Source organism: Populus alba, chromosome 10, assembly GCF_005239225.2.
Source record: "Populus alba chromosome 10, ASM523922v2, whole genome shotgun sequence".
Lineage (NCBI taxonomy): Eukaryota > Viridiplantae > Streptophyta > Magnoliopsida > Malpighiales > Salicaceae > Populus > Populus alba.
Window position 1 is genome coordinate 9,035,669 of NC_133293.1, and position 21,218 is coordinate 9,056,886.

General features: G+C 31.5%; 1 protein-coding gene across 1 annotated transcript; it reads right to left on the bottom strand.

Annotated features, from left to right (window-relative positions):
* Window positions 1–19,819: 19,819 nt before the first annotated feature.
* LOC118048839 (ethylene-responsive transcription factor 1B) lies at window positions 19,820–20,852 on the bottom strand. The gene has a single exon (XM_035058663.2). The coding sequence runs from the start codon at window positions 20,740–20,742 to the stop codon at window positions 20,077–20,079; it is 666 nt and encodes a 221-aa protein (XP_034914554.1). The 5' UTR covers window positions 20,743–20,852; the 3' UTR covers window positions 19,820–20,076.
* Window positions 20,853–21,218: the final 366 nt, after the last annotated feature.

A 21,218-nucleotide genomic window follows, 5' to 3' on the forward strand; every position in this document is an offset into this window, starting at 1 on the left:
CATAATCTACCAATTAAAAAAAAATTCAGCAGGCCAAATATTAAAACATCACCTACATCTCATTTTTTTAATGCATATTGTCCAATGAGCCATGTGTGCTATATAAAAGAACAGAAGAGAATATATTCATGAATGAAAATTTTAAATTATTTAGGCATTAGATGCATGCACTCACCGTTTTTATCCATAAAGCACATCTCAACACCAATGTCAAAAAATGTCATTACATTCATGATGGGTCACGGTTTTCTTAAACCTCCTCTATTTAAAAGGTCAATGCATGAAGTCATAATCCAAAATAAAGTTATGTCTTTTTTGGTGTCCAACCATAGGTTAGGCTATAGCAGGCCCGCGCCCAATTTCAAGTTGAGTAAGAGAGCATCCATGTCCAACTCCATGCTAGATCAAGGACGCGTCCTATCCAACTCCACATTGGGCTATAGGGGTTCGTGCCCAACCCCTTGTTGGGTCAGGGACGTGAACGCGCCCAACTCCACGTTAAGTTGTGGCATGTTCGTCCCTAACCATTCTTGGGTGCAATCGCAAGCTGAACCCAACTCCTCCTGGGCTGAGTGTGTGAGTTGAACCTAATATCCCTCAGGTTGAGTGTGCTACTGAAAGGTCACTCCACATTGAGCCTCTCATACCTTGAGTCGGGGTTAATAATTATAATGTTCATCATAATCTTGTTTAATACGAACAAGCAGTCCATGCCTACATTAATTAGATGTGATGGTACGAGCAAAAAGATAATATTATATTTCTCACATAAGATTACATTTCTACCCCTCCTACAGTGCATGAAACAGGTCAAGTCAAGTAATATAAAAAAGGCAAGAATATACAGAAAGAGGTTCGAAACCTTATACTCAAAGACACAAACACATTATCTGCTTCTTCTTCTTCCTTAATTCAACATCTTCTTCCCCTTCCTCTTCTCTATCTTCGTAAAAGCTCATTAATGCTTTCATTAATTTCATTTACTACATAAAATACCTAGTAATGACTTGATCTTCGGAGGGTCCCCCATCAACACCGTAGGAGACTTTGCGCGGGTATTTACGCAGGTATTTATCAGGATTATGACTCAACTAAGGTTAGTCAAATTTTCTTTATTCTTAAGTCTCCCTATTTCTCCAAAAATAAACAGACTTAGGGGGCTACTGATGGGTTACAGTTTCCTTAAACCTCTCCCATTTAAAAGGCCATCACACGAAGTCATAACCCTAAATGAGGTTATGTTTTTTTTTGGTGCCCAGCCCTAGGTTAGGCCATAGTAGGCCTACACCCAACCTCATGTTGGCCCAAGATGCGTTCGTGCCCATTCTCTTTTCTTTATAGGAATTTATAAGGATATAAAAAATCACAAGGAATATTATGAGGTGAATTATCTCTAGGGATTCATGTATGTCATTCACAGTATGTTTGATGACATTCACTTCAAGACTGACTTTTTCTTTAATGGATCTTCTCAGGGCATAGTTATCAAACCCGGCCCGGGAGTTGACCCAGCCAGGGGATTGAGTCTCGAGTTTCATAGGTCAACCCGGAAAAATTTAAAAAAATAATTAAAGTTTTAATTTTGACAATATAAATATGGTTGGGAGAAAAATAATGGGGTTTTATAAAAGGATATATACCACAAATCTTGATAGGAGCTTCAAGCTCTAGAAGATTGGGCTGCTTCAAGAAAATCTCCCTCGAAGTGATGCAAAGTTGCCTAATTTCAACCTCGGCAAGCTGAACCTGGTTTCCCCCAACTCCAAGCAACCTATTAGTGATTCCTCTGTTAAGTCTTCTGACTAAAATAAAAGGGTGAAACAAGATTAAAGGGAATAGGATCTCTTTGGGGGTCTGGGTTTCTTTGTAGTGGAGTAAAGAATGGATGGTGTTATTTTGAAAAGAAAAAAAAAAAAAAAGATAAATGGAAAGCAAGTAGCGAGTGTTTCGACTAGTAGAAAAGTAGTGGCTAGGTGAAAAATGGACCCCAAAAAGAAGCTCTTCCTTGAGAGAAAGAAATGCTGATAATGACACCGATCTTGACACCTACTTTCTTCGAAAATTTTCAAGCGGGGCGGCAGGCTGCGACCACCCAATTGAAGCGTTTAGGCTTTTTTGGAAAGTGATGATGCTGATAATGTCCATTGCCACTTGAGAGCCCGGCCTCATCTCCATCTCATATTCACTTCTTATGCCTTCTCTTTGGGCTGAAAAATTGCTACCTCTTGGGAGCTCTTTGGTGACCTTGAATATTATCCTCAACCAACCGACACAGAAAAGGGCTCCAAAGAGAGGTGGACATGGTTGCTTAGGTTCTATTTGATTTAAGATAGAGTGTTAAAAGATAAAATATTAAAGATGTAAAAAGTGATTAAAGGATAAAATATTGAGAATATTGCATTCCCGTGTAAGAACTATGTATAATGGTGGAATCTAATAAATTTAAATTTAAAATCAAAATTTAAATTATATATAATAAAATATAATATATAATATTTATTTGTGGCGCCTATTGATTATTTGTAAAGAAATAATAGAAGTTAAATGGTTAGTTAGAAACAAATAAAACTTGCACGACTCTTAAAAATTCTCTCCTCTCAGCATTTTGTTTCTCATCCTACACTTGCCCCTTTTCTGACATAGATAAAAGGTGGATGTTTGTTGGAATATTTAGAAATGTATTAGTAATTGGTTTTTAAAATATTTATTATTTTGAAATGTATTAAAATTATATAATTTTTTAGTTTTAAAAATTATTTTTGACATCAATATATTAAAATAATCTGAAAATTAAAAAAATATTAATCAAAAATTAAAAAAAAAAAAAAACAATTTTAAAATAGAAGACAAACTAAACTCTTCCAACCTGGGCCAATTATAACCTAGGCTGCTACAATAGGAAAAGTCTATGTCTAGTTCCCTGTAATTATCAACAAAGCTTTAAATGCCTGCACAATTTGACAAGTGGCCGACGACATTTGTAGCCAATTCAGTGAAACATTTATGGAGTATCAGATTTAGCTTCTTGTCTCAGCCCTTAACTACCTAGTCACATTCACACTATAGTTTTGAAACCCGATTAAATTGACGTGGTATAATAATCAAGTTATAAATCTGATAGATTTATCCGGATCAATTCAAAAAAAAAAAAAATACAATGTGCACCAATTATCATGAATTAGACACAAAATGCAAGGCAACAACTATGCATCTATAAGCAATTCGCTAAAAAGGCGATGCTGTAATTCAACATAATTCCATATGAAATTCTGCAATGTCATTGACAATCCAATTGTACACTTCAGGCTAGAATATAAGGTCGCCAGTTCTAAAAAGAGAATGAATTCCATCGAATATTTACTTAGCATTACTTTTTAAAATATATATTTTTATAAATATATTAAAATAATATATTTTTTTAATTTATTTTTAATATTAGCATGTTAAAATGATTTTAAAATACTAAAAATATTAATTTGAAAAAAAAATAAAATAATCTCAATTTTTTTAAAAAATATTTTTTAAATATAAAAATAAATATATATAAAAAAACCTAAACTTCTTTCCATCTCATTTTAAAACAAAGCCCAAATGAAGGGTTTGTTATTGGGATAAACCATTATTTTTTTAAAATATATTAAAATAATATTTTTTTTTATTTTTAAAAATTTATTTTCAATATTATTATGTCAAAACAATAAGAAAAACATGAAAAAATAATTTTAAATAAAAAAAATAATTTTAAATTCTTACCAAACAACATTTCAACCACTGTTCATTTTGGTAATCGTGCATTTGTTGAAACTGTTCATTTTGATTTTCTCTCTATTGTACTCTTCATTTTTTTATCAAAATAACATCATTTCACACACACACACACACATATATATATAAGACGTTGGCTCTCAGCTCAGCTAGGTTTACCTGGGTTACCCGGGTTCACACACACACACACACACACACACATATATATATATATATATATATATATATATATATAAGATGTTGGCTCTCAGCTAGGTTTACCTGGGTTACCCGGGTTCGGGGTCAACCTAGTTTTGTTAGGCCAACTTCCCGGCAGGTTTTTACTTAGACCCGGACCGGTTTCAGGCCCGGATCAGCCGGATTTCGGGTCGACCCATCGTGCTAGTCCATATTTCAAAATTATAATGCACACCATCACATGGATTTTTTTAGAATTATAATTAAAACCTAATTAATCTCGTCACGTGGAAACTCCTCGACCTAGCTTTTAAATGGAGTCATGTTTCAAAATAAACAAAGTATGAGTTGATTCATTTCATCATATGACATAGGTAATGGCCCTAACATGCCCTAACCGAATTTAATATTTTTATTTTTAAAATTTTATTTTATATTTAATTAAATAATTATCGCACATCACCTGCACGGTGTTGGTTGGTAATTTTTTATTTGTTTGCTTGATTTGATTGATTATTGGGAGTCAGTGGCTAAGGAATTGATTGTGATTAGGGAAGATATTAACACCCCTAACACACCCTACTTGAGGTAAGCTGATTCGTGACTTTGATGTGTTAAATAAGTTTTAAAAAAAAATTTATCGAACATTAGAAATATGACTTATATATAAGTTCGTAATCCTTTATCGTGAGCAAATCAAAATATTAAATTCTTGTTTTGCCTTTGTAGCTTAATCATAAAATAAAAAATAAATAAATAAAAACATCCATAAAACAAATACAAACACACATTCAATTTTACTATATATTTTTTTTTTTACATACACACTACAAATTATAAAAATTCAAAAAAACTAAACAAAAATTACATTTAACAATTTAAAAATTACAAAACAACCCCTAAAAATCCTGGAATTGTCGGGAACGTTTCTATGAAGCCTCAGGGACAACAACAACAGTGGCAGCGCGTGGGTTCATGCGTCGCCGTCAATGAAGGTGGCAAAACCGGTGGATCGAGAATGTCTTCCTCTTCTCTGTCTCCCTACGCCGGCGGTGACCTGCAAAACAACCGAAAACACAACAGGCAATTGATTTTAATTTTTTTTCTTTGTTTTCAATCTATTTTTCTTTCTCTTCTTCTCCGTTTTGGATTTGCTTCCCTCTCTATTTCGCCTTCTTCTCTATTTCAAGCGGTCGGCTGGTGAATGGGTTTTTTTCAACAATTGTGTAGCTGTTGGTGGCTGGTCTGTGCAAAGGAGAGCTGGTCGATGGAGACGAGGGGGACAACTCTGTGGTGTGTTGCTGGAGGCTGGTCTATGGGCATTGTTAAAGGCCAGTTGAAGAAGGAAGATCTGTTGGCTACTAGATCTCTAGTGAGGGCAGCGCTGTTGTGTTCGACCTGAGGAAGAAAGGAGTTGCTATTGGGCTAGTCTCGGTTATGGAGAATTTGGGTCGGGCATGAGAGCGTGAGCGGCAACTGGCTGAGAGAGAAAGAAAAAAAAGGAAAGTGCTGGGAGCAGGGAGGGGGACCTATGTTATGTGGTTGTTGGGTGCAAGCGTTGGGTCTGCTAGCTGAAGGGGAAGAAGGAAAAGGGAGAAGAGGGAAAATGTTGGGTTTGGGGCTTGTGGTGGTGAGCGAGAGGTTTGTATTGATGGGGGAATGTGGGATGAAGAAGGTGGGCTAATCGAAGAAAGAGACGGTGAGATGGCCCCGAGGGAATGTGGGGCTCCTAGTGATGGAGCTCTCATGTGTCTTTACTAAAAAAGAGGAAGGGCAGCAGCGTGGGAGACAAAAAGCAAGCCAAGGAGGGAGGCGGTTGTTTGGTTAGAGATAAGTTTAAGTTTAGGGTTTTTTTGTGTTTTTTCTTTCAAAATTACCCTTTTTTTGTGTGTTGTGGAGATTAGTATTTATAGATAAAAATATTGCTAAGTTTCTAAACTTCGTCTCTCAACTTCTTTCTTTTTTTTGTAAATTTAATTTTTTAATTTTTTATTATTTTTCTTATCAACATTGACTCAAAAATGAGAAAAATCTATTATTTTAAAAATAACGTGTTAAATGTCGAATACGTTTCAAAGATCTTTGAAAATTTAAATTTTTTTAAGATGATGCTGAAAATGCTAAAAATGATGTAAATACATTAAAAAAAAAACTTATTTTTTGGATTTTCGTTGTTTTTTGTAATTTTTTTATTTTAAAAAATTTATAAAAAAAAAGTGGGTTAAAAATTGAGTAACAACAATAATTATAAAAATAATTTTTTTTTTTTATAAAAAACAACAAATAAATTTATAAAAAAAAAATACATTTTTTCAACCTAAATTTCATTTACTTTTCAATGTATCTCTTGAATTTTTAAACAAACGTATGTTTATTTTTAATAAAAAACTTTGTTTTTTAAATAAACACTTACCATGATCTTAAAAATATGTTTAAAAAATTAAGACAATGTCTTTGTATTTGATTGAAGGAAACAAATTTAATAAATATGATAAAATAATGTAAAAACCCCATCAAATTTTTTAAAGAAAAGTAAATTTATTCAATGAAAATAAAACAAAATAAATTCTTAGGAAAAAAACATAGAAACAGGCCAGGGTGCATAGGCAAAGGATTTGGGGCCAGCAAGCTTGAACCGAAAGAAAGAAGGGCCATGCATGAGAGCTTGTAAGGCTAAGCCTGAGTGATTGACAATTTTTTTTTTTTTTTGTTAAAAGGCAAACAATATAATTTTTAAAAAAGAAATAAAATAAATGGCGTGCTATCTAACAACTTAGATTTCAATCATTAGAAGAAAATTAGGACAAGATTTTTTGCACCTACAAAATTATTTTTATTCTATTTTTATCTAAAAACACTTTTAAAACCTCAATAAATTAATTTTTCAACCAAAACACCCCAAAATCAGTTCAAAAATACATAACTAAATCAGAAAAAAAAAAAAAAAAAACTTTCTCAATCCTTGTCTACTTTTTATGGCAATATAAAAGTTTAAAAACACTTTAATAATACTTTTCTCATCAAGAGAAAACACAATAATATCCAATTTGGCTAATTTTTGCTCGTTAAATTTGGGTGAATGATTGTTTTGTCTTTTTATTTTTTTTGTTAGTTTCTCTTTTTTTTGTTGTTTAAATTTTGGTGACTCTTCTCTCTCTCTTTTAAATTCAGAAACTGAAATATAAAGAAAATAAATTTTCAGAATAAAATATGAAAGTTTTTAAACTAAAAAAACTAGAAATAAAATCAGAAAAGTCCCGTGGATAAATTTCTTTAAAAAGGCACAAGATGAATAATACCAACAAAGGGAAAACATTATTTCTTGCCTCATTGTCAATTTTGATCTTTGAATTTTTAGTTTTTTGTAGGCAATAAATTGATTTTTTTCATGTAAAATCAAGTAACATTTTTTTTTATATCGTGATATCCCTATAGAAAATAAATTAAAAAAAATAAACAAGTTTAATTCTAAATTAACACAACATGAAAAAACAAAATAAACAAAAAATTCAATAATCAAAACAAAATTAAATAAAAAACTGAAAAAAAATCACTATTCCAATTCACAATCTTTATGCACAATAATTTTTCCTTCTCTTGTAGGTTTTTTTTAATGGGTTGATTATTTTTCTTACAAATTAGTAATACAACAAGTATTATATAACTAAACTTGTGGTGATTACGCTCATTAATTGATCAGTACTTTCCGGGAGGGAAAATGATTTTGAGTGCTATATATCTGCAAACTTTCGACACAATGTGTGAAAGGTTTGAAACAACTTTTGCCTGCAATTGTAACTTTTCCTCTCTTTTTATGTGAGAATTGCTGTTGCGATGTAAGTGCAGCTTTAAGCTGGAATCCAGTGAAAGCAAAAGATCATTAAAATCATATATACCTTTCTTCCTCACATGGTGTAAACAACTTAGCATTTGCCCCCATTTTCAAAATTTTCGACTCAATGGGACCTAAAGGCAACCTTCACATAAAATCACACCTTTCCTCCTCACATGGAATGGTATAAACAACTTAGCATTTGCCGACCTAAAAGCATAACTTGAAACCTGATTCAAGTGAAAAGCAAAAGATAATTAAAATAACACTCTCGCATGGTATAAACAACTTTGCATTTGCCCCCATTTTCAATTTTTTTCAACTCTTTTGAAACCAGTTCTTATACTTTTTTTCTTTGAAAAAGTTTTAAATTAATATGTTGATCTTAAAAACAAAAGAAAATATTACTTTAATATATATAAAAAAAAAAACAATATTAAAAAACAATCTACACTCCACTACTCCACTTCCAAAGAGACTCCTAAAATCACATCTTTCCTCCTTCACAGGGCCATTTGCCCTCATTTTCAACATTTTCAACTCCATGGGACCTAACTTCACCCACCACAGTTATGTCTCAGCTAAATATTAAATTTACCCTTGACTTTTTTCACTAAAATACGAAATGCATACCAATAAAAGATTTGACACGTGTACGTCGAGGAAGGGTCCGAAACTAGTATTAAAGGGCAACACTTTCTTCTAATTTTTCACCACCAGAAGCCTCAAAATGCAAATCACATCCTTGTTAGTGTTGTTCGTGGGAGTAGTTGTTTTAGTCACTCCCTCTTTCGCAGATGGCGACAAACGTCCTGAGTATGAGCCTGCGCCACCTTATTTGAAGCCTCCTAAGGTAGAGAAGCCATTCCCAGAACACAAGCCTCCAGTCTACAAGCCTCCAAAGATTGAGAAGCCACCAGTCTACAAGCCACCAAAGATTGAGAAGCCACCAGTCTACAACCCTCCAAAGATTGAGAAGCCACCAGTCTACAACCCACCAAAGATAGAGAAGCCACCAGTCTACAAGCCTCCAAAGATTGAGAAGCCACCAGTCTACAAGCCACCAAAGATAGAGAAGCCACCAGTCTACAAGCCACCAAAGATTGAGAAGCCACCAGTCTACAAGCCTCCTGTTATAGTGAAACCACCACCCTTTCACAAGCCATTGCCACCTTATGGTCACTATCCGGGACACCCTCCAGTTGAAAATGCTGAATATATCAAGCCAAAAAACTGAATTAAACTTTATATATATAGATATGCAGGAGTACTATTAGTAGCTGAGAATAAGTGACATGGCATGAAGCTCATTAATTAGGCTTTCTAGTGCGTTTTCTATATCGATCAGTTGCACACTGTAAGTGAGGAAAGCTCTCGTTGAAACGTCTCTTCGTTTTTCTTGTAATTGATGAGCATATCCTAGACTTTATTATGTAAACCAATGAACTTCATTTGCAGGAATATTTATGAATATATTCGATCTTGTGTATTAATTTGGTGCGAGCGTACGACGTGGTTTTGAATGTTTAAACCATCTTCAAATATTAATCGCTTTTCACTGGTGAAATTAATCCATGTTAATTAGTAAGTGGTGATCCTTCCCTCATTTCAACCAATACATGTGCTTCTAACCTCAAGCGTAAAGAATTAACAACTCAATGACTGTCAGCATGTGTATTGCTTGTTATATTACCAGTAACATTATATAAAACACACTGCAGAGATCAAATCTAAACGTTTTCTAGTTCTTGAGAATATGTTGATCACGAATATATAATTGTAATCGTGCGAGAAATTTCCATTGCAAGATGATGTAAAAAATATTAAAAATTGTTATAAAACCATCCCCTCGTTTGATAAATTAAACTTTTAATTCGAGAAGTTTCTTAATGCAATTTTAAAGTTTTATTAATGAAATAATCTTAAGTTTGAATCCTAACACTCCTACTATTTCTAATTAAAATTAGCTGAAGTTAAAAAAAAATATAAAAAAACTAATATAGAAACTAAAAGAAAATACAAGACACATCTTGCAAGCGGATTTTGGGAGGTACTCGGTAGTCATGAACTAAAATTTAATTAAACAGTAACTACAAAGCTAGTGCCAAATTAATACATGTATACATTATCTTGGGGGTAACGATGACATTGTTATTCACAGAAAAAAAGAAGTTTCATTTATCTTAATTAGCACAACGTCTACTTATATTGTATAATTCATAAAGTATTTGAATCATACAACAAATGTGTGTATAGTCTATACATTTTTTTTTTCAATTAAGTTATCTTCTCTTATCGACCGTTGTTAAACTCAACATGGCTTATTAGGTTGATAAAAAAATTCGAGACGTGAAACCTCACTCAGACTAGATTTTTAATCAAACAAAAAAAAAAAAAACATTGATTTGACCAAGTTTGTTTAACTTGATTGTGTTTTAATGACCTGAGTAATTGTCAGGGTTGATCCGACAATTGATATGAAAAAGAGCCTAGATGGCTAAGTTAGTAGATAAACTAGGATCAAAAGACTCCGATGGTCACTTTATCCATGCACGGGTCCGAAAAGGTCCTGTTTGCAAATCTTTTATTTCAAGCCTCAACCGAATGTTGCCTATCAATTCAAGAGAAAAATGCCCATCTTCGAGAAATGGCCATCGAAAACTTGAAGGTATGAGCTAATTAACTGGTTTCAGCCAGTAATGTTGACTCGGTACATTATAAGATTTGTCAAAGACTAAAGAGAATTCATGTGGCTCTCAGCCTCTCCTGATGTCGGTATAACGAGAATTAAGATAGCTAAGTTCAACAAAAGCATTAATTATTCGTGCCCCTCCTTCGCGTGCGTGGGCCGAGAGTAAACATTGAAGTAGATCATAATCAAGGTAGGAAAGTCTCTAGGTCAGGGCACAAAAAGCCCATCATCGATCAAAATGGCCCACATTTCCGGACCTTATTCATTGTCCTCAGTCAACTCAACTGCAGCCATTAATGAGAATGAACACTTACTTGACAGAAATGAGGACCACTATCCACAGCCCAGCCCCGATGGTAATTGTTTTTTAAAAATATTTTTTTAAATAAAAAATATAATAATAATATTTTTTTATTTTTTTAAAATTTTTAGATTAATACATCAAAATAAATTGAAAATATCAAAAACATATTAATTCAAAATAAAAAAAAAATTTAATTTTTTTCAAAAACGCTTTTGAAAATGCAGTGCCAAACAGGGCAAGACTGGTAAGCACCATAATTCTGCATCTAGTTATTTATTTTTGTGTTTTAAAAGTTTTTTTGAAAAAAATTAAATTTATTTTTATTTTTTCTTTAAATTAATATTTTTATATATATTTTCATATCATTTTGATACGCTAATGTTAAAAATAATTTTAAAAAAATAAAAAATATATTATTTTAATTTTTTTATAAATAAAATATATTTTAAAAAATAATCATAATTACACTCTCAGACACCCTTAAATAATCCTCCAGGCTCTTAAAAATACCAACCAGCCATCGGCATGCGTGTTTGGAAATTAATTGCACGTTTCTTGAGTATAAATATGAAAGAAATTATCACCACCAAGATCCGGAATAAATACAACTCAATGTCAAACTGTGACATGCAAGAGCGGAGGCATGCTAAGGGCTAGGTGGGCTCTAGCTCAGGTAAAGATTTTATTAATATTTTTTTTATTATTTTTATATAAAAAGAATTTGTAATTTTTAATTGAGTTGTCAAAAAAATTTGAAAATTTGCGTGGAGCCTTCTAATATGATGATTTTGCTTAGGTTAAAATTTCAAAATTTTTGAAGAAATTCAAAAATTTGATGAAAAATCATAATTTGACCAATTTTACGTTATTAGACGTAATTTTCAATCTGACCATCAGATTGAGCTGAAATTTTATAAGGAATCTTAAAATATATTGAATAAAATCTGATTAAAAGTTTATGATGAACAAAACTTGGTAGTGCTATAAAAAAAAAAAGACCATCAAATAAAAGCAAAACAACTCATTAAGGTTAGAATGATTATTTGTCATTAAAATATAAAACAAACCAGCTCTTCTTTCCTTTTATATTTTTCCGAATCTGTAGAAGCAAAATAGAAAAAAAAAAAAAGGTGAGAGAGAAAAGTTGAAGAAAAATATATAAAAGAAATTCCAAGAAAAAAAAAGTGAGAAAATAACCTTGTAAATTTATAAAGCCCAACTTATAAAACACTAATCTAAAGAAGAATCAAGTGAAGGAAGAAGAAATTGAGAAGGGAAAAAAAAATTTAAATACTTTGTTTTCCAGTTGATATGACATTGTTATTTATCACGGTTGAGGAGTTGTTACAATATCAATTCAGATTCGATTATAGATGAATTATATTCCACCAAACATCAAAGAATATAACTTTAATAGTGGGTTTATTTTTACTTTCACTTTAATTTTATAAACTTTTAAATTTATTTTTTAATATTTTAGGTAGTGTATTTAAATTAAAAATTTTACTGATAACTTTAAAAAATTCATATACATGAGTTAATAATTAATTTTATAAAAAAATTATATGTTTATTTAATAGCTTAGGGTAAAAAAAATTATTGGCTCAGCCCTTGATGACATGAGTGGTGTCTAAGCATGACCTCATCCAGAAATCCGACCATGTCGAGGGGAACTTGAAATACTTGCAGCAGCAATTCCTCGGAACAATTAGATGAAAGTTTCCTGAAGCCTCTAAAATTTATAGCCAAGTATTTCAGCTTTGCGAAGGGCTCGACTGCTAGCCCTCTACAATAGTGCTTTGGTTGGCTGTGTATGCATGGATTTTAGCTAGATAGAAGCCACAGCGTCCTCTGTACTTGCTGCCCAAATACAGTAACCATGTGAATATCAGAGGCTTGCAGTCCAAACTCGGCAAGTAAAGGGGAACCCTAGAGTTCGATGTTCACATGCCAAAGCTCATTAGAGAGCACCCCAGAGCAAAAAAAAAAAACTTTATTTTTCTTTTTTTATGAATGTGAAGACAGTAATTTAGCCTCGCGGGGATTTTTGGCAAGATTTTAATATAGTTGGCCAACACTTTACTTGCATGAAAGAGGGAGCTTCAACGCACCAACAATCTACCGAAGAAGAACTCGCCGCGAAGTTTTTCAATACAGAGCAAAATACAATCGCAAATTAGATGATTCTGTATTCAAAAACACCACTAGATGTCATGCCCGGTCGAGTTTATAAAATAAATATATTTTATAGTATTATAATTATAAATCAATATTAAATAAATAATAAAAACTAAAAATATGATGGAGTCAAGATTTCATCACAGAAAAAAAAAAGTTATGTTTATGATAAAAACTTTAGAAACTGAACAAAATAATTTATAGCAATCCACAGTGTTTTATGAGAAAAGATATGGTGTTTTCGCCACATGATTTAACGTTTTTGTTAATAAAAAAACAAAAAAAAATACAAAGCTAAATTATCTACCAACTTAATATTAAAAAAAACCAACAAAGATAATTTTGGAAGGAAAAAAACTCATGAAGAAAAACGTTGTAGCAATTGACAATGTTTTGTGAAGAAAACTATAGTGCTTTCTCCAATAAAATTGACAAATATAATTTAAAAAATAATAATAAAAAAACCATTTAGACAAATACTGTAACAATTCACATTATTTTGTGAGAAAAGCTACAACACTTTTCCCATATGATTTAGCTTTATTGTAATTGTAATTCTTAACCAACTCGATATCCAAAAAAAAATCGACAAAGATAATTTTGAAAAAAATCATATGGGAAAACACTGTCACAATTCACAGTGTTTTAAAGAAAAACAATTACAAAGTTAAATTCTCAATAAACTCCATAATAAAAAAAAAATCAACAAAGACAATTTTAGAAAAAAAAATAACAAAAAAATATAAAACAAAAGGAAAGAAACCATGTTGGAAACACTGTAGCAACTCACAGTGTTTTGTGATGAAAGATACAGTGTTTCCCCACATAATTTAGTCATATTTGTAATGACTTGTAATTTTAATTCTCAACCAACTCAATATTACAAAAAAATTGACAAAGATAATTTTGAAGAAATCATAAGAAAAAAAAAACCATGTTAAGAGACACTCTAGCAATCCATAGTGTTTTGTAAGGAAAACTACAATGCTTTCCCCATATTATTACGCTTTATTACAAAATTAAATTCTAAGCAACTTAATATTAAAAAAAAATCAACAAAGATAATTGTGAAAAAAAATATTACAAAAAAAAAAAAAACAAAAGAAACTGAAAAAAAAAAAAGTCATGTGGGAAAAAACACTATAGCAATTCACAGTAATTTACGAGAAAAGTTACAGTGTTTTTTTTTCACATATTGTAACTGTAATTTTTTAACCAACTCAATATTAAAAAATAAAATAAAATAAAAAGATAATTTCTAATAAAATCATCAAAAAACAAAAAAAAAAACATGCGAAGAAACACTATAGCAATCAACAATGTTTTTTTTTTTAAATTACAAAACTAAATTCTAAATCAGCTTAATATTAAAAAAAATCAACAAAAAATATTTTGAAAAGCAAAAAAAAATAAAATAGAAAAACCATGTGAAAAAACACTGTAGTAATTCACTGTATTTTATAGGAAAAAATTACAAGGTGAAATTTTTAACCAGTTCAATATTAAAAAAATAAAATCAACAAAATATAATTTAAAAAAACAAAAAAAAGGAAAAGTTGGGGGGGGGAAGGAGAGTAATTTTTTTAAAAAAAATAAACAAAAAAAAGGAGAGAGAGTTGGGGGAAAATGAAAAAAATAATAAAAAGAAAAATACAGTATAAATTACTGTTGTAACACACAAGATATGGGTAAATAGAGAATCACCCGTACCCTATTACTTAATACAACCCCACCTCCAACAAATTAATTTGTCTTGTTCGAGGAAGCTTTTAATGGACTTGGTTCGCTAGTACTTGATATAATCGAGGTCCTAATCCCACCGGCATCTTACAATAACTAAAATGAACAAATCTATTATTGGTTGTTGTTTTTAGTACTGTTTGGGATTCTGACATGATTCCGTGATGCATGGAGCCTAACTTATTCGGTTCTTATTTAGAATAGATAATAGATGACTTTTGTGGTATCGATTGTATCCAACACATCATCTCTATCATTATAACTATATAGTTTGTTCTGTCAGACAATGTTCTGGCAGGCATAAGCTTGCTTAAGGGAGGGGTTTACTTGATTGCATGCTTTGGTGGTAGCATCTACTTCGGATGGCATGATGTGTGTGTGCAAGGGTAAACGCAAACCCTACTAAATTTAGACCTCCAATTATTAATTGAATCCAGTAATGGACAACGAAAATGGAAAGTTTTCATGCATGTATTGAGAAATTTCCCCAAAGCTCAGGTGATATGGAAGACTCTAGTCAAGCCTAGTGAAAGATCAATTTTAAATACAAAATAAGGAAGAAAGAAATTGGTTCACATTTAAGCCCATTATGAAAAAATAAAAGGCCCATTGACCAATACACTTTGGGTCAATATTGGCATCGTTTGGGCTTTCAAAACAGGCAAGTCTGAAGACGAATGAGGTTAAGTTTCCTGCATTTAGAAGTTCATCAACTTTGTAATATCTCTATATGCCACACGCCATAATCAAATCCTCAAACCAGTCCCGAGACAGTAATTCCATGCTGATTCAAGTCCTTAGAAAACATTTTTTCTTAATTGGATTCTCAAATGTTCAAAATTTTAAATTGAATCCCTATGTTAGATTTATCAATGGATTTCTATTTGAAATGCGTATGATTTACACAAGAAAACGAGACTATTTCAAATGAAGTTTGGTATTTTTTTGTTTGAAACTGTGATGATTTTAACTAAGAGGACTTATTGAAAATATCTGGATTTCTAGAGATCTAACAATTGTGTTAATTGTACTTAATTATCATAATAAGTTAATAACAGAAATTAACACAAATTAACACACATTGAAAGATAAAATTAAAAAAATCCTAAAAAAAATTGAGGATCAAAATAAAAAAAATATTTTGTGTTTTACTATTCATTACTACAGTAAAACACCAAGCTTTTTTTACTATAAGTAGATGATGAGTAAATGATGGGCTGGACCATTCCATCCATTTTTTTAGAAAAGGGTTCAATTTCGTATTATTTTTGGTGCTCTTTCCTATGATCCTCAACTCATACTAAAAACTTAGAGAGAGGAAAACAGATTAACATAAGATCATAGATGTTATCCCCACTCAGACCAAGACATAAATCCTCTTTCCGAGAACAATCAAAATCACCATCTCGCTCCTTTTCCTTTAGGCATTTCAATTTCAAATTAGTTCGATAGCCAAAATGCTGCTGCTCATGAGCCTATTGCTTGTTCTGAAAAAACATCAATCAGCCACTACCAGTCATTTTGAACAACAGAAAGTGACTAATCAAGTTTTACAACAAGCTTTACAAGGAGCTATATCAATTCGTAATATATAGAAAGAGTAGTTAATCAAGTTCAACCTCTGGCATTCTTGTCATGAACAAAAAGCGTGGTAGGGCAAACGCTAACAAAGAGATCGTGATCGTTTGGGTATAAGAAAAGGTCGTTATTATGGCTTGTTTATATATCTTATTTTACTTGAGTTAATTATTTAATTGGATGGAGTTATGGATTGAAATTAAAAAAAATAAAAAAAAGGTGTAAGTTAAATACTGCTTCACCCCATATGAAAACAATTTAGATTGAAGTAATGGTTTTTTTTTTTTTTTTTTATGTTGCCATTTTGAAAGAAGGTTTTGGTGTTAAATGATGTTTGATCTGACAAAACCAAGTTTAATTTTCTTCATTAAACATAATTAGAAGTTTAAAGATTGAAATTGACACCCAAACAAATTCCAAGACTTTTTTTTAAAATAATATAGCAAAGGTGCATTTTTAGCTTCTTGGTCCCTAAAGTTTGTTTTTTTTTTTTTTTCCTTTTAATACTATTTAACAATTTTTTTACATGTTATTCCAACACTTCATTTCCTTTATTTCAGTTTTTTGAGTTTAAGAGAAGAAAAAGGATCCTTTTGAAAGACATGAAAGAGATAAAATTTTGGTTGACTCAATTCTATCCATGAAAAAAATCGATATTGATGTTAACGAGTATCATTTAATGAGAGGAATTCCATAGATGTGTTCTTTGGCCTTTACCTTACTTGAAAAGATAAATATAAGCCCAGAAAAGTTTTTTTTTATTCCAGGTTGGTTTTGAATTTCTTACTAATTTTTGGGTTGTTTTAGAGTCATAAATGAGTTTGTTCAGGTCTCTAAGGTGTTTTCAAATGATTTCAAGTAAAAAAATATATTTTTGACATGATGTTACAATCATCCTATGAACTCTACATGACATGTTAATTGTGTCATTTTAAAGAAAAATAAGTAGACAACGCGTCTCCAGCCTAACTTAATGAAAAAAAAAAACTTAAGGCTCGCGTCCGTGAGCTAACAAGATCACACGTCTAAGCTTTTTTTTAAAAGGCCTAAACATGTTGGGTCACTCAGACTCGTGTGCCTAGTTTTTTTTTTTTTTTTAACTTTATCATTTGATATTGAGTTTTTTTTTTTTTTTTAAATTTCAATTTCATCATTTGCTCTTTTTTTTAACTAATCTTTGTGATCTTTTTTTGTTTGCTTTTCTTGGGATTATTGCAGTTTTGGACAAACATTCTAATATTTGATTGATTTTTAATTTTGCGAGTATCTATTTTTTTGTCATATAATTAAAATAATAAATAATTTCATAAAAAAAACTATTGAACCCAGTTGTGTGCATGACCTAGATCACTAGATTGACATTTTAACTCGAGTTCTCTGAAGTCTTTTTTTGGTTACTTTTTTTTAAACTTAATTTATTTTTTTCACTTTTGTCTTTTAATTCGAGGTTAATTAAGAATTAGACTTTATAATTTATGTTAACTTGATTTTTATGGCTTATTATAGATTAATGATCTAAGTTGCGAGTTTGACGGGCTGACTTGAATTTATCCAATATACTACCATTTTTAAAAGATATCATCCTATATGTCATTGTCTCAATATTTAAAAAATTTGTTTAATATATAAATAAATGAAAATGATTTGAAAATATAAAACAATATAATTTAAAATACAAAAATATTTATAAAATACAAAAATAAATAGAAGTAGATCCATCATAAGAACTTGACCATTATCAAGACTAATTTGCAAGTAATATTAACTTTTGCGAAGCATGGAGAAGAGATGAGGTTTCACTTTCAAATTCGAGTTTCAAGAATCGAAGTGCACTCCGCGTGTTCATTTTCCAGAGGGAAAAACTGAACATGCCTGCTCATGTCTTGTTGACATTTGTTCAAGTTTTGAGTGAGAACAGAAAAGGAAAACAGAATTGAGACAGGTGCCCTCTTGTGAGATAGACAAATCTAAATTGTCTCTTTCCTTAAAAATACATGGCCAAGTTCAGTTAACCGAGGAGCAGGGAAGTGATATATCCGTTACCTGTCAAAGTGGCTCCTCAGTTCTATCAAATTGAAGACAAATAATGATCCACGTTGAATGAGTAGATATTGACCACTCATGAAATCTTGGTGTGGAGTTTGGAATAATCAAATACCACGTGACGAATGGTATGCTTGCTGCCGAAGTTTCTTGGTTCATAAATATTTGCCCTACAGGCTAGTTGTTTCGACAATCTTTCAAAAAGAAAATGTGAAACCAGAGAAGAGATGTTTGCTTGAATAGAAACCATCATCGGATGAATTGATTGTTTACTGATTGCTAATAACTAATTTGTGAGGCCGAGAGTACTATGGCGTTAATTAGATATTTTTAGTTAAATCACAATTCGAAATGTAAGACCCCTCCGAATAATAGTAGATTAGATCACAATCCGACGAGGAAATAATATTTTCAACCAGCAAAGTACGTTGTTAATAATGCTTTACAAGAGGAAATTCGGTGGAACGAGTAGAAGATAGGGACGATGAAATAATAAAATATTATCCTGTTCGTCGAAAGAATTGTTTCTCAACGAAGAGTGGTGGCCATACTCCACCTAATCCAAATATCATTAGTTGTAAGGAGTTATATTTTTCTCGAGTCTTGAACTCAAATTAGACCCTAACAGTGTTTTCAAGATGAAATGTAAGACCCTTTTCTTCGACTGCCCCCTGTTTACAAAGATACTTTGCAATTTGCATAGGTCCGCCACTTGTCAGTTTCGAAGATTGCTGATATTATTATCTTTCCGAATGCTTTCTCTCCCATTTGCTTACCATTTTTTCTTATTATTTATATCCCCAGCTAGAGTGTTCCTTCATGACTGCAATTCGATTAACACGTGCACATTGATTTTTCAAAGGACGAAAAGTATTGTCTAGTTACTGTTTTAGGATAAAAATCAACGCAAAAGAAATGTATTTAATTAAAGAAATATAAATAAAGATATAAAAGTATTGTCTAGTTTCTATATTTTTAAAATACAAGGTATAGAAAAGATATGTCTACTAAGATAATATTTTTTTATTCTTAAATATTTTTTAAAAAAACTCTTAATTTCAAAACTATTAAATAAAGACGTATAAAAAAAATGATAATTATCATAGTTCCAACATGAAATTAATATGGTGTTTGAAATAAATTCTCTACTATAATTAAATTTAATTAATAAATAAATTGAATTGAATTTAATTGATGAGGATTACATTTTTATTCAACGCAAAGAACAAGGACAACTTCTAAAGATTGATGTTAATTAATATGTAAGATGAATTGCTGACAAATAAAATCCTTCTTGGGATGACAATGAAGCTGATGGCTTCATTATCTTTAATTAGTGTTTGAGAACACTAGTTTTATTTATCAATAAATTTTGGTGACGAATGCCTTGTTGAACTGCAGCAGTGCAACTTAACTTTGTGTAGATCTGGGTATTTTTACCCAAAACAGAGAATGAAGCAATTTTTGACTCTGTTTAGCCGAGTCTCTGTGGAACCATATTAAAAAAGTATTTCAACGAAAGGCAGCAGTCACCTCGTTTTTTTTTTTTGTTTTTTTTTGTTCCATTGATACTTATTTATGTGGTATATTAGGCCCACGTACAAGAGAGATACAACAATCTTCAATCCCTTCACAAGGGAAAAAGGGAGAAATGAGAAGAGAAAAAAGAAAAATACACATGTAGATTCAGCATATGATCAATCCTCCCATTTGGATAAATTTCATGGAAGGAGAAAAAAAAAATGAAATATATAAAATCAAGATACTTCACCAAGGACTGGCAGCCTTTCCAGATGAATTCAACAGTTGTTCCAAATAATCAGCACCTAGATCTTCCAAAACCACTACATTTTCTATCCTTGCATTCCTCTCTTTCTTGCCCCTGCTTCCCAGTTTCCTTCTCATGGAGTACTTTCTCTTCAGAGCCACCACCGGTGAGCACCCATCCTCATAATGATGACTGCACTTCATATCCTTAAGCGACTCCCTCACTCTTTCAACTGGGAAATTTAGAACAGTCCCAGGTCCTCTCATCGCAAAAGCAGCTTGATCATAAGCCAAAGCAGCTGCTTCTGCACTGTCAAATGTGCCTAACCATACCCTTATGCCATTCCTTGTGGAATCCCTTATCTCCGCTGCGAATTTGCCCCATGGCCGCCTCCTGACACCCCTGTAGGACTTTTCCTTGTCGGGAGTTTCTTTGGCAACTGAACTGACCTCTTCTTCCTTAACAATTCCATCACAGAAAGTTGTTCTTGATGTTTCTTGAGTGGCCTCCGAGATCAGTTCAAAGAGAAGCATTTCGTCGGAGTCATTTTCATTGAAAGGGAGAGAGCTTTGGTTAAAAGATTGGCTATAAAAAGAGTCTGGTGATCTAAAGGAAGATTCCGATGAGAAATCAGAAATTGCAGAGTGAAAGATGGAGGCATCCATTTGAATTGGTTGGGGATTTTTGGTTTGTGTTTTCTGTGGCCTCTTTGTTTTCTTGATGTCCACTGGGGTATGCAAAATTTGAAGTCTTGTGCACTTTATATACCAAAAAAGGGAGGCAGTCAGGTAGGCAGGAATTTGAGCTTTGACAGTCATAAGAGTGAATGAAGTATTTACTTAAAATGGTAAAGAAAAGGGATCTACCAGCAATGAAGTATTTAGTTTTTTTAAATATATTTTTTTAAAAAAATATATTTTTAAATGAAAAAACAAATACAATCTAAATATTTTTTTTGCTCTTTATTTATTATGCAAGATCTCGAATGTTTTTTAAAAAACAAAGATTGTAAGAAAATCTCTTGTGAATATATCATGTGGATATTCTACATGAAATTTAGCACTTGGAAACTAATTAAATCTCAATTTAAAAAGCTAGTGTTATTCATAAAAAAACAAAATATCCTAAATAACAAAGAAGA